Source organism: Bacillus rossius, chromosome 1 (genome assembly GCF_032445375.1).
Source record: "Bacillus rossius redtenbacheri isolate Brsri chromosome 1, Brsri_v3, whole genome shotgun sequence".
NCBI classification, from domain to species: Eukaryota; Metazoa; Arthropoda; class Insecta; order Phasmatodea; family Bacillidae; genus Bacillus; species Bacillus rossius.
The window spans coordinates 369676730-369691014 of NC_086330.1; the positions used below are offsets into that span (position 1 = coordinate 369676730).

A 14285-nucleotide genomic window follows, 5' to 3' on the forward strand; every position below is an offset into this window, starting at 1 on the left:
TGAGAGTGCGTGTGTTATAAAATGTTAGTGTTGCTTATATCATAAGTGCACAGGTGCTTCGTTAATTATAACTAGCAGGCAAAATGTTAAGAACACGAATTATTTAAAGTGAATTTGTTTTGTTAGACTAAACGCTGTTAAAAGTTGTATTTAACATTACAATGCCAGGTACGCGGTGTACAGTGGCTGAGTGTACAAATAGCTTGGTAAAAACAATCTTTACCTGAAACAAATCATATAAAATATCATAGATTCCCACGTGATTATCATCTGTTGAAAGTGTGGGTTCAGAAATGCCGACGTGATGGTGAGTGGAATCCAAAAACCACTTACATTTGTTCAGAGCACTTTACAGATGATGATTACGAGCCCGACTTGAAAGCTGAGTTGTTAAATACATGCGCTAAAAGACGTCTTAAACCAAATGCTGTACCTTCATTAAAACTTGGAATTACAACACCTGTAGAAACATTGGAAAGTCGTGTGCGCCGAGAAGACCGAGTTAAATGCAGGGAAAACAAAAAAAGAAATGTTATGTAAATTAATCGTAGATTCAAATGAAAATGTAGTGAGGAAGAAACATGTTCTTGTAGTCAGTTAAAGCATTCAAAGTCTTGTTCTAACAATGACTCGGTTGAAATGCTTAGGAAGGAAATCCAAATTCTTAAAGAAAATTTGTTTCTTGCTGAAAGAAAGTCAGTTTTAAATTTGGAAGTCATGAAAAAATAAAAAAAATAAAACGTAAATCTTAAAAACAAACAAAAAAAACCGTTCTTCATTAGAGTTCCGTATGTGGAATATTCTTTCATAGTGTTTTTTCAAAAAATCAAATTGACTTATTACTTTCGTTGAAAAAAAGTGTAAACTGGACCAATTATGAAATAGTTCTCGCTTTCACTTTGCGTTATTTCGGTAAGCGATGTTATTTATTTTTAAAACAGAAACTTAACTTCCCATTGCCTGGACTTTCAACTCTTCAACGATGGGCATTTTCATTTGACACGAGAAAAGGTATCCTAGTAAAACATGTTTGAATTTTTGAATGTAGCACGTTCTTCGTTAATAGACTTCGAACGCATTGTTGTTCTTTGACGAAGTAAAAGTGAAGAAAACGCTTGAGTATGATGCAAAAGAGGATGAAACGATTGCACGAAATACTGGTCTATTCATGTTAGAAATTTATTTTTAAATCTAACTTCAGTTTATTTCTATTGCAAACATTCCCAAAACGTTTTAATGAGCTATGGCTACTTTTATTAAACACTAAGAAATTGATATGCAATTATTTTAAATATTATAATCTTGCTGAGAAATGAATACAAATAAACCATTTTGTTTACTAGTTACATATTAATTATATTAATGTTTAAAAATTCATGGATTCATCATTGATATTTTGAAAATTTTTACTGTCACTGAAAAAAATATGTTGAAGTAATAATTCATCCTTGTTTTCAGTCACAGCATGTTGTCATTTTAAAAGCATATCAGCGATTTTAATTAACAGTAATCTACAAACCATAAATGAAATACTATAAGTATTGCGTATCAGACATGTGAAACGAGCCGAGCTGATAAGAGAGCGCCGTCAGTCAGCAGGTGTAGTATTACGGCTGGGAACGGCGGGGCTGCAGATGACGTCAGAGCGGAGTGTCGGGCTGTCTACATTGTTCTTATGGGATCGAGACAACCTCTCTATACTAACCTTGGTTTGTACCGACCTTTTGTGTCGCCCCCCCCCCCCTCCCCATTCAGCTGTCACATTTGTCACTCTTTAAACTTGAGGGGGATGTCCTGACTTCTGCTTCCCGTCTCCCGTTTGTTCGAATGTTGTTTCACGTGCTGCTGTGTTACTTTCCGCCCGCCAACGCACGGCAGGCGCCTGGCGAGTGACGTGTCTGTCTGGCATTCGGCTGGTCGAAGGGGTGTAGGGGGGTGGGGAGCTACCCAAAATTTATGTGTACAAGGTCAGCACGATCTTATCTTTCTCTCTTCGGCTGTTGTAAATGACCGTGAACTAATGGCTAGGCAGTGCCGTATTTTTTTAAGCCGAGACAACAATTCGAAGGCGGCCCTTACCGTTAACCGATTTAACGGGTTTATTATTCTTATTTTTTTTTACAGAATTTCAATTATCCGGGCATCGGCGGGTCGCAATGAACACGAATAATGGGGAGTTTACTATTTTTGTCCATCTGCTGCCAAGGCGCAGTAAGCCTCGGGAGATGTTACGTCACATGACCTTGGCCTTAACCCAGCTGCACGCTGGTGTCTGAGAAGCTTGACAAGACCTTCCGGGCTTACCTGTATAATCGCTAGTCCATGAAATTTATAATGTCGTGATTTTTAAGTAATCATGTCAATTGAAAGTAGTTTTGTCTGGGAATATTTCACAGTTTATAGTGATCCGTCAAAAGCAATGTGTAATCAGAGGTACTTGAAACGCTCTAATCGGCTCAGAAGATCGGCAAGATCGGCAGCAGATGATCGGCATCGGCATGATCGGCAAAATAGGTGATCGGTAGGGGCCGGAAAAATTCGCAATTTGCGATAGATGCGATTTTTTTGCGAATTTTGAGGTTAGATGCGATTTTTTACTAATTGTTGTTATAAATGCTATATTTGCGAAATCGCGGTAAAATTGCCATTATCGGGCGAAAAACCACTATAGAATGCAACAAAATGGCTTGAACACACATTCCTCAAAGTATTTTTTTTGAAAATAGCCACCATAACACAATTACCGTAAACAATAGCTTCTGACAAGGCTTGTTGAAGGAATAAAATCCGAATCCTAACCTTTATTTATAAAACATTCCTTAACCAAATATCACGCATGATAGTATAGAATAAGTAATTTTGTAAATTTATTCTTTACGATTTACTCAAGATACCGTTGAATGTTGTTTAGAAAAGAATGTTCACACTACTTATCGACGCAGTTATTTTGTTTTGTTAGATCACATCACGTTCGCCTACGTTCGCCATTGCATCGTGTGTTGCCTGTTCATGAAGAGTATCTAACCTAACAAAACAAAATTTCCCGGGAAGCGCATCACGGAAACCAACAACCTAGAAAATATCTAGGTCGTTGACGGGATCGTAGTGAACTTGCAAAGATAAAAATGAAAATATTTTAAATGCTGAAAACTACTACAAATATTTTAGTACGCGGTTTTTTACATTCGTTGATAATCACTTTAGTCTTCAAATTTTTTTTCTGATCAATATTTTACATAGGGACAAATCATACATTTTGTGGTGCACATTTAGCGTACTGAAGTTGGTCAACTCGAATCGTCAGTTTGTTTCCATCTGAAATTACTAGTGGTCAAACGTTTGTTTACAAATACCGTTTAATGATTTTGGTTTGTGTTAAAATTCGTCATAATGGGTATAAACACTATTACAACTTCTTGTATTGTTATGTAACTTTAATATCTTATGCAAATTTCTCAAAAATAGATGCTAATTTCTGGAAAATAGATGCTAATTTTCAACATCATAAATGCTAATTATGTAATAAATAGATGCTAATTTTTCCAGGCCCTAGTGATCGGCCCAGCTCTACTTTCAAGCTTGTTTGCTTTATTCACGCTGTCGCCTATCGAGATTTGTTTAGACACGGTAGAATGCTTGACAAAATAATTGTCTTTTTTGTTTTGTTTTGTGTGTGTAATTTGCCACATGATTTTTGCACGTGTCTTTGCGTGTACAATCAACCCGCACGTTGCAGAACTTGCACATCATAATTTTGTCCCGCTGATCAAAAATATAAAATCATCCGATATTATCTCTCTTTCGCGATCAAACATTGTCGAAGTTTTCGGCATCTTAGCCACAAATTCAATTGTATCACAAAACTTACAAAATGTGGACGGTAGTTGTAAACACTCATAGATATGTGCACGCAAAAATGACTGCCATCTTAGCTCGATGCGATTAAATTAGGTTAGAAAAATCGACACCAGTGCGCCTTGCGGCAGAAAGGACCATTATTCAAAACACGAAAACTGTGGAGTCAATTTGTTATGTTGGTAGTGCGCACATATCGATTGTTGACAATTTTTACATTTTGTTTTCATTTGCGATGGCAATATTTACTGCTTGTAAACAGAGTAAAGAAAATACGTGGATTTCAGTAACGTGTCAAAACGAAGATAATATCACGGCACTAGTCTTTCAGTCTATGTTTATTTCACGCCTATGTTTATGATGGCTTAATTAAATAGAACTTACGACATAAGGACATTATTTTGTGCGAAAAAGCGTGAATTTCGCGCGAAAATTCGTGAATTTCGCGACTATGTCAAAATCAAAGGAAAGTCGCAAAATTCGTTTAAAGTATCAAATTTTTGCGTTATTTCGTGAATTTCGCGCTTCACCATTTTTCGGGGTCTCTAGCGATGAGATAAAATGGCAGACTGATGAAATGTATGAAAATGGGTTTAAAAATTTTTTAAAATATAAAATAAGCAAATTTTTACTAAAAACATCTTCAAGAATGTATTATATTGTTCAAAAAGGCTAAATTAAAACAAAAGTAGATTTGATTGATATAATCATATTGGTACGTATTTATTTTAATAAGTACATTCAATCATATATGTATTTATTTTCAGCACACATTGGTTACATTGAAAATATATTTAAAGTATGTAATCACATCATATGTCAACAAAATTAACACTAGTTCCTCGTCCCGATATTTTTTTAACTCACTTTGGTTTCACAAATAGTTTGTGTTAGACTTTTTGTGTTGTCATATACGTATATACCTGCTTATTCCTTCAAAGCATCATGTTTCTCGAAAATGTTATATTCCACCTAAATGAACATTCGTAACATTGGCCTTGCTTCATAATCCTTTACAGCAGCCATTCACAAATTGTCTCACACTTAGCTCAAAAGTTGAAAGCTCTTGAACTGAAGCTATAAATATCTAAGATACAAGTATTGCCTACAGATATTGTGCGATAAATGTCAAGACACTCAAAATCATTTCAGAGTAAGAACGTCTTGACAGTTATTGCAGAAGTTTAAGTTTATCTCGCGATACTACCACTTGCACGTGACATTTTATCTCAGGCATGTTAATACTGTTGATGTGACTGCATCAAAGATGCTGCATGATATAAATGTCCAGTGTAAATAGGCCTTTTTAACTATTTTAGTAACATCAAACAAGAACAATTTGACACATGCCAATAGATAAGTTTTGCACATAAATAGCAGAGGGCGAACCTGTACATGTAGAAGAATATGTATCCGTTATGCTGCAGGCTGTGTCCCGTGACCTCCTGAGCGTTCGTCTCGTGCACCGTCTCGTCGTCGTAGTGGTACCACCTGCGCTGCTGCAGGCTGTACACGTCCGCCACGTAGTGCCCTGCCGACACGGACCACGCACGCCGTCACTCGTGAAGGACCATACGCTCCATACAGTCACAAACATTCACTGCACTATCTTTAGTATTCCAAATATTTTATATGCGAGTAGTCCAAAAAAATATTTTAGGAAGGGATTTTTAAAAATAAAAATGGTTTGTATCTGTTTACATAAATTATGTTTATAGGTTTAAAAAAAATGTGGTGGGGGGAGGGGGGGGGGGACGAAGTGGCCACACAAAATCTCAAATGAAATTCCCTGACTTTTCCAGGTTTTCCCTGATCTGATTTTTCAGTGTTCGGCTGCTTCACTTCTAAAAATTAATCAGCATTATTATTATTATTTTTTAAACTGTGAGTATTCAATAGACAAATAAGTAAGCAAACACTTTTCTGTAAAACTTCTAAAATAATTATATTTTTTCTGACATGTTTTACAATCATTATCTAAGAGGGAAGTAGTTTACCAGTAATTTACCACTTTGAACAGTAGTTATGTTAGATTAGGTACATTAAGAATTCTGTAAAGTTGTGAGAATCATTAGTTAGGTTAACTTAGCTATATTTTATATTGGTATTTCCTAACTAATTGTTCAAACAAAATTTAAGATTTTTAACATAGCTAACCTCACCTAACCATTATTTAAAAAAGTAAATAACTGCTAACTCCTTGAAGTATCACAAAGTCCTCAGAGAATGATTTTAAACCAGGTTAGGAAAAAAGGCTAATTAGAACTTTTAATTAATTTTTTTTTTTCAGAAAAAAAAAAAGGGGACACCATTAGAATTACCTAGGCCATATCCTTGAATAAGCCACACTATAAAATATTAAATACTGACCTTGAAACTACATTCAACTATCTTTTAATATTTTATTACAGACTTGTATAATTATGCCAAATTATAAATTGCCCTAAAGGTTTTCAATATTAGCAATTTCGGTACATTTGTTGACATCTACCAGTTATTTTTTCCATCACTGTATTCTTGCCACAAGAACAGTACTTCAAGCTTAAATACGTTCATTAAAATCCTTAAAATAAATTTTAAAAGATATGTATAGATGTCAGGCAGTAAATACGTAGTATTTAATTAATGGATTATAATGTTTACAGGGATGTGAGGAAAATTTTTTTCATGAATGTGAAATGACTACCAACTGCAATTGCTAAACTAACTTTTTTTATAACGAACGGCCAATGAAGAAACCGAAACGAAGTGTATCTCAAAAATTTCTCTGACCCATCAAAACAATTCCCTAACTTGTTTTAAATTCCTTGACTTTCTCTTGGTTTTCCCGGTCTGTAGCCACCCTGTAAGGAGCTGTTTTGAGGATTTTAATGACATTATATTATACATAAATATTAGTCGAAACCTCAAATACCACTGAACGTCACCTTCTAGTAATTGAAAGTAATTGAAAGGTTTCAGACTCAAGAAAAGGTATTCAAAGATAAATATTGGTATGCAATGTAGCACCAGTTTCAAAAATTCAATACTGACGAGACTGAAATTTAATAAGGTTGTTTTTTCCTTCGCACCAATGATATTATCATTCTCCAAGATATTATACATTCAACATGTAATCATTTACACAAAATTACAATATTCATTGATTCAGGGAACTTAGTTTATGAAACCAACATTTAATAGTTGAATGTTTCAACATTATAGTTAAATAAATTTTTTCATTATTACATTTTTTACACTTGACAAGTGAATTAGGATTTGAGGGGCAGACTCAAGGTACTCTTAGTAATTTGACTTGGAGATGTCTACTTGGGTATTTCTTGGTGGACAATCCCCGGTCAAACTACATTTTTGTGAGTGGTTTTTATTTTAAAGAATAAAAACCCTGCCCTCTATTCATGTTTCTACAATTCTTTTAGAATCTAAGAAAGAAAGTTAAAACTCTGTATTTAAAAATAACTCTCTAAAATAATAAAAATACAATGAAGATGAGGAAACCTATATTTGTAGGAGGGGGGGGGGGGGGGGGGGAAAGAGAGATTTTATAAGTGTTCTTATGTACTCACATTAAAAGTTATACTTACTTGGAATAATAAAAAACTAATAATTTTACATCCAATAATTCATATAAAAATGAAAGAACTGGAGTGATATTATAAAAATAGTTATACACTTTAAAAAGTTTGTAAACACAATTTATATCACTAATATTCACAATAAATAAATGTTTTTAATCAGATGGACCAGTATTTAATATCAGTCACTAAGATATAATATTAAAAATAGCATCCTATTAAAAACATATTTATGTAAGTTTTATATGCTTTTTTTTTTTAATTCAGTGAATGTTTTGTTGGTGCACACACATCATTAAAATTTACTCTCACAATTTTTTTAATTACACGTATAAAGAAGCATAACTTCGAAAGTATCATGAAAATCTTTCAACAACAAAGTTCACTCACCAGAGTTTGGAGAGGCTCCATAGTGAGAGACAGCACCGACCAATCGGTAGCCAAAGTCAGGACCCGGGTCAGAGGCCCCAGGCTTCGACGGAGAGCTGCTTCCCTGGAAACACAGCCATGTTGGTTGTCACTGCCTTGGTGAGACAATCACTGTGATCCATCAGAAATATTGACAGTAAGAGTAAGCAAACACCCACCTTTAATACCAAAAGCTCTTTAAGAGGATACGTATAAATTCAAAAAAAATCAATTTAACTTTCAAACACAAGAATGCAGGAAGTACGGTGATGAAGTCTGTGCCAGTTAGTGACATGAAACAATAACGTCCCAGCCAGCGTCAATGTGAAACACCAACTGATAAAGATTGGACAAGTCTGCAGATTTTTGGGTCGTCGAGTTGAGTTCAGTAATAATACCTTCGAGTTGAGTGGAGTCCGTGCTTGATAATTTTTTAGTCCTTAAAAATAAAGCTGAGATTTTGTAAATGCAGAAAAATTTTGAGGATAACTTTATGCTCTTGGTCTATGTGCAATTAGCATTATATTAATGTTTAGTTCTTTAATGGAGAGAGTCATTTGTGTCAAGTGAATAAGTAATATACAACTATCAATCATACATCTATGATAGATACGTTGTGCAAAACAGAACTTTATGTTTTAGTTTTATCATGGGATTTACAATCATCTATTTGTTATTTGTAATTATGTCAAAAATCATGTCATATGTGCATCTCAGGATCCAAAACAAGAACGAAACACTTCTAATAGTAATTAGAACCTCAAAATCATACACTATCAAACAGACCTAAAACTTTGCAGCAGCATGCAATAGAGGTTCTGCAAGAATATGATAAAACAAAGGATGCAAAAAAAAAAAAAAAAGAGTTATTGAAAGCAATTTTGATGTAGAAGCAAAATAAAATTATTTTTCGGTGGAGGAACATCCAAAAGCAGGGTTCACCCTTCATTTGGGTTTATACGGTAATTGAATTTGTAGATCTTTTTTCAAAAGTTTAAAACTAATATAGCATGTTGATTTATTTTATACTATCAGCAAATCCAGTAGGACCCGACCTTAAACGACATTTGTTTAGGTCCCTCAGGATTTGACAGACTTGACCACGGCAACTGTTAAAGAGACTCTCAGCGAAGAAGCGTCGACTCTCAGAGGGGCTGGAACAATTGAACTGCAGGCGTAGGCAGTGCATACCAACCTCTACGCCAAACACATCGTTGTCCCACTGCAGATCAACAGCCTGCAACTGCTGGTCAGAGATGGGATTGACACTCTCGTCCCGTCCCTGTAGCTCCTCCTGCTCACGTTCCTCGTGCGAGAGAAGACTCTGGCGAACTGCCTCCTGCGTGGTACCAGCATTCGCGAGGCTCAGCACATTGCACAAGCAGAGAACTTCAAACTGCAACTCTTTTCATACCCATCCAACAAGGTTTATATAGGTATTTGTTTGCACCAAACCAATCAATAAGTAGTACAAGAACAAACTTTATTTGTTTTTATAATTAAGAAATATTTACCATTAAAAAATAAATTTGTTTGGCTTATATTATTTACATTTGCATAATAAACTTAAATACAAAAAGCATTATAAACATGTTAGCAAAAGAATAGAACACTGCATATTCAACAACATAGAGCAAAAAACTATAGCGATATCATTCAAACATTACCTGTTACTTACGTAGGGTTTTATAGGATTATTCCAGCCAATCTATTAAAAACACATTTTATATTGCAACAATGTAAATAACATAAGGTAAAATTGTATTTTGCATAGTACATTAACTACCAGTGCATAAAATTTTTTTCCATAGAACGTTTCTTTTACTTACTTCAAGGGACCAGACCAAAAATATGTAAAAAGTGGGTAGCGTTAGAAAATTATTTCCTTATCTCACTGTGATGAAAACAAAAAGTAAAAAATATACACTAAACCAAATTAAATGTCAGAGAACCTATCTTTTTACACAATGAGAATTAACTATCTTGCACGACAAAAATAGAACCAACCCTGAGGTGCTTTAAATTTGTGTTTAAAGTTAACCTTGAAAGAAATCTTAGGTTCTCAGGCAGGAAAAGGATGAGCAGATGTGTATTGCAGCGTCTCAATGTCCAGTATTTTACAATGAGATTTTCATACTGTGTTCGAGGCCACAACCACAAAAATATTCAGGTCCATATTTTTGTTACTCTATTTATTTAAGGCTGTAATTGGTTTTATAGTTAGTTTTAATATTTATTTACTACAACTCAAATAGATAGATAAATGTACGCTATTATTTGTATGTTTGTGGTTTTTTAAATTAAATTGGTTTGTTACTTTTGCCAGTCAGTAATTAGTAATTAGGCATTTAAGCAAACTGTGGTGAGCACATGAAAAAAAAAATTTAGTGCTGATAGTGCGGTGCCAGTTTCTTACTGTTGTGAAGTCGTGCAACAGAGGCCCGACAGATGGTGATAGTGTGGTCGAAGAATTGAAGAACCGGAAAGAAGGAAGAAGAAAAGAGCATGTGATGTGAACGAGGTGTGTGTGCTCCGAGCGGGAAGCAGTTGAATTCAGGCCGGGCAGCTGAGAACTTTTTGCGGGTGAAAAGGCCTGCGCACGCCAACAAAAATCGCCCGCGAATGGAGTAACGGTCGCAGAGTATGTGTGGTGATGTCTTCAGCCATCGCCATGATTCGCACGGTTATGTTGTTCATCGACTTTCAACATCCGGGCAAAGCATGCGGGATGTATGCATTTTAGAAGAGAAACTGTAAGTTATAATATTTGAATTTTATTTTGCTCGCCACAATTTTAGCCCGAAACCAATGGACATCAGTGCAGCAGGTGAGACGTCGAACTTTGCCCGATTTAAATTCATAGTGAAGCAGGGGATACGCACGAAGAAAATAACATCAGTGTTTCAATTTAAAATTGTGGTGCAAATTTATACAATTGCGATTTGTTACAGACTTGTGTCATTTTGGCTGACCGCACGAGTCGCTTTACACTGGAGAACATTTAGCAATACGATTAGTTCACCAAAGATGTATATTTTATATTTTAAAAAGTTGGTAGTAAAAACTATGGCGATATGGAACTTATTGGACTTTAGTGGTTTGTCTTCCTGCTACCTAACAAATTTACAATTTAGAAAGCCACAAGCAATATAGTACCTGCAAGTCCTTGTCTTCTTCATCACAATCTGATTCAAATTCTGCAGGGACTTCACACTGAATCATTGACTCTGCCTCCTGAGAGCTAAAATAAAGAGAGAAAATTAATTTTGGTTAGTTGCACAGCTACAAAAATATTAAGAATACAACTGTCGGAAACCACGCTTCATTAATCTAATGCCTGGAAAAGTCACAGTGAGAGTAACAAAAGCAGATCTCTCAAATTATTAGATGAAGATTAAAATTTTTTGTGACTATGTAAAATATTATCTGTGACATCATTAGGGGTATGCAACCTTCGTAAATTTGAAGACAAATAGAATACTAATATTCTTCAACTTTGTCTTCAAAATAATTAAAAAACTTAGAAGATTTCGCAGCACAAATCAATATTATTATTTATGAACGCTTTGAACACGATACTTTGGTCTTTGTCTATGCTCCTGGTACTGTGCGTACAATGCAGATATACATCTTGTTTATAATATATTTGATAATTTAGTTTAAATAAATTATTTTGTGTCACTGCCTTAAAAATCACAGATTTAAAACATGTACTCAACTAATAGAAACAAACAAAAAACAAAATCTTTAAAATAAACACACATATATCACACATATTTCAAGATTCATAGAAAAATAAATAACAACGTAAACCTTCACGATTGTTCTGGAACTGCTAAAAATGAATGTTCAACAATTTGGTGATCTTGTCGCAATTTTTAGTTTCCCCTTCGGGCTCGGAACGAGGGGCGGGGCGGAAGAGTGCCAGAGAAGAAGAGCCGCGTGCACTCGGCCGGCACGATGACAGAAAGGTGGACCAGGAAGCAGCGATCCGGTCGGATTGGCCCTCGGCGCGGTTGCTCCAGGAAACGGGCATCGCTGCAGAGGGGCGGCAGAGTGCGCCATTTCTACCCATCCGCGCTTGCACGCGCACACGTTCGGAAGAAAGGGACGGATGGCTTAATGATCAGTGGCATGGGGTGGCTCGCAGCGCGTCAGCATTCACAGTTCAAATGCTGAATATTTGGAGCTTCTCATCATCATTATTATTACGCGGGACATTTTCTAAGTGGGATTTTCTTGAGAGGATCATACTGCGCTAACCAGGAAAATGTTTCAAGTGTAGACATTAGGGATGGGGCGAATCCTGATTTCCTCGAATCCGAATCCTAACTCGAATCCTCGACTGGAATTGCCGAATCTCGAACCCAAACCCGAATCTTTTAATAGATGATGTCCACATATCTAATGTAAGTGAGATGTATTCTGCTTGCACTAAAAGTCCCTTGACTTTATCACATGTAGATTGGTACATTTCTGGTATAAGTGTATACAGTAAAACCTCCATTAACGAATATTCTATTTAACGAAAAACCCCATGCAACGAAATAACATTTTGGTCCCGCCGAACCGCCATAAGATCAATGCTGTTTTAACCTCTAAATACCGAATATTATTTGTTCCGAAATAGTGAAATTCCCTTTACAACGAACGGCCGCTTTTGAAAAACACGCAAAAATAAACATCTCTTACAAGAAATCCACTATTTTTTTTTTTATTCTCTGCTTTAAAATACGTGCGTATAACCTTAAAATAATATGCACCATCGCGGAAGTCAATAAATAAACAAAGAATCATGGATAACACACGTCGTGTATACATGCCACACTTTGTTCAAAATGGCGGGTACATTTAGCGCTAGTGGCGGAAACCTCCTGTACCATCGCTTTGGCAAGACGAACAACTAGTAAATTTTGCGTTTCTATGGTTAAATATGTGCACACGCAAATATTTATAACTATGGTGTAGTACAATTTCATTTTTTTTTCAGTTTTCACTGTTGTTTATTTATTTTTCACACGTAGTTACGGAAATCAACACGGTACTACTGTAAAATGAATTTTAATCCTATAAAACGGCAACAGATTGGCATTTAAATAAAACTAGAAATTTTTAATGCAGTTGATGAAGGTGGAAAAAAAAGTGATATAGCTAAACGTCTCGACATCCCGGCGTCTACACTTTCGACCATATTATACAACCGGGAACAGATCGAAAACAACGCTTCCCTGGTAGGAACAAATCGAAAACGTGTGAAAGTACGTAAAAAAAAAATTATGATTTGGAAAAGATACTGTTTGACTGGCTAATGGAGGCAAGGGTATCTAACATCAACATCTCTGGGCCGATTTTACAAGAAAAGGCACGCCAGGAAGCACTGGGGATGGGAATTAATAATTTCCAAGCATCAAATGGTTGGCCATTAAACAAGTGTATTCTATGTACTTTTTCATGTTTAATTCCTCATATCGTATTAAACAGTCAGAAAGACAGTTCTAGCCATTTATGTGAAGGTTTATGATGACTAGAAATATATCGTGCAAAAACTCCATTTAACAAACCCCTTTACAACAAACACAACAAATTTTGGTCCCTTGAGATTTGTTAAATAGAGGTTCCACTGTATAAAGACAACAATTTTTTCTTGAGAAATTTCAGTTTTAGTACAGATTAGCGGTTAGGATTTTTTCTATAAATAAGCTAGAGGTCTGCGAGCCTAAGAATTTTACTTCGAGCCTAGCTCGAGCTTTTGTGGTACAGTTACACTTTTGGGAAATTATTTTTATCTTAAACTTAATATCATGTTTGAATAAAGTATTAAAATGAAGTGGGCTTATTAATTTTGGGTAACTATTTACAGAGTGTGTTTACATTTTGCACTGCTAGAAAAAAAAAAAAATTTTTTTTCATTGAATCTTACCTGTTTCCATTGGTTCATTAGTAACTGATATCATCCAACTAACATAACCAAGTAATGTTTGTGTAAATGTAACATATCTTTGGAAAAATTTCACCCTTGTCAATTTTTCTGGAGTCCTTACTGAGCTTCAACAAACTTAGCACCAAAAATCATGTTGTTTGAAAAGTACATTCACATTGTTTCAACATTTCCACTTTTCAGCACAATAATTCTGAGAGAGATTGTCACAGAGTATTAAATTCTGTTCTTTAATCTATCATTCAGAACAATAATTTGTTCTGCACGTTCAGGAGTTAAATTAGCTCTACGATTGGAGATAGTGTTTCCAGCAAAAGAGAAGCGTCTCTCGCTGGCAACCTGCTTGGCTGGAATGCTTTAGTAAAATTGCTTAACCTCAAAATTAGTGTCATAAATATCTGTAACTGGTCATTAAAGTTTAATCAATTGAAAGTAATAAAAATAAAACCTTTTACTTCATTCAATTTACACTTGCAAAAAAAACATACCCACAATAAACCTACATGGAA

At 35.2% G+C, this 14285-nt stretch overlaps 1 protein-coding gene across 1 annotated transcript in view; it reads right to left on the reverse strand.

Annotated features, from left to right (window-relative positions):
• Positions 1–14285, reverse strand: part of LOC134528429 (ubiquitin carboxyl-terminal hydrolase 37-like) — a 29606-nt gene that overhangs the window by 3475 nt on the left and 11846 nt on the right. The window contains exons 7-10 of the mRNA XM_063362033.1: positions 10995–11079; positions 9034–9177; positions 7821–7923; positions 5245–5386 (exon numbers count right to left, since the gene is read on the reverse strand). Of these exons, the coding sequence (XP_063218103.1) occupies positions 5245–5386; positions 7821–7923; positions 9034–9177; positions 10995–11079 (474 nt within the window). The remainder of the gene's footprint in view (positions 1–5244; positions 5387–7820; positions 7924–9033; positions 9178–10994; positions 11080–14285) is intronic.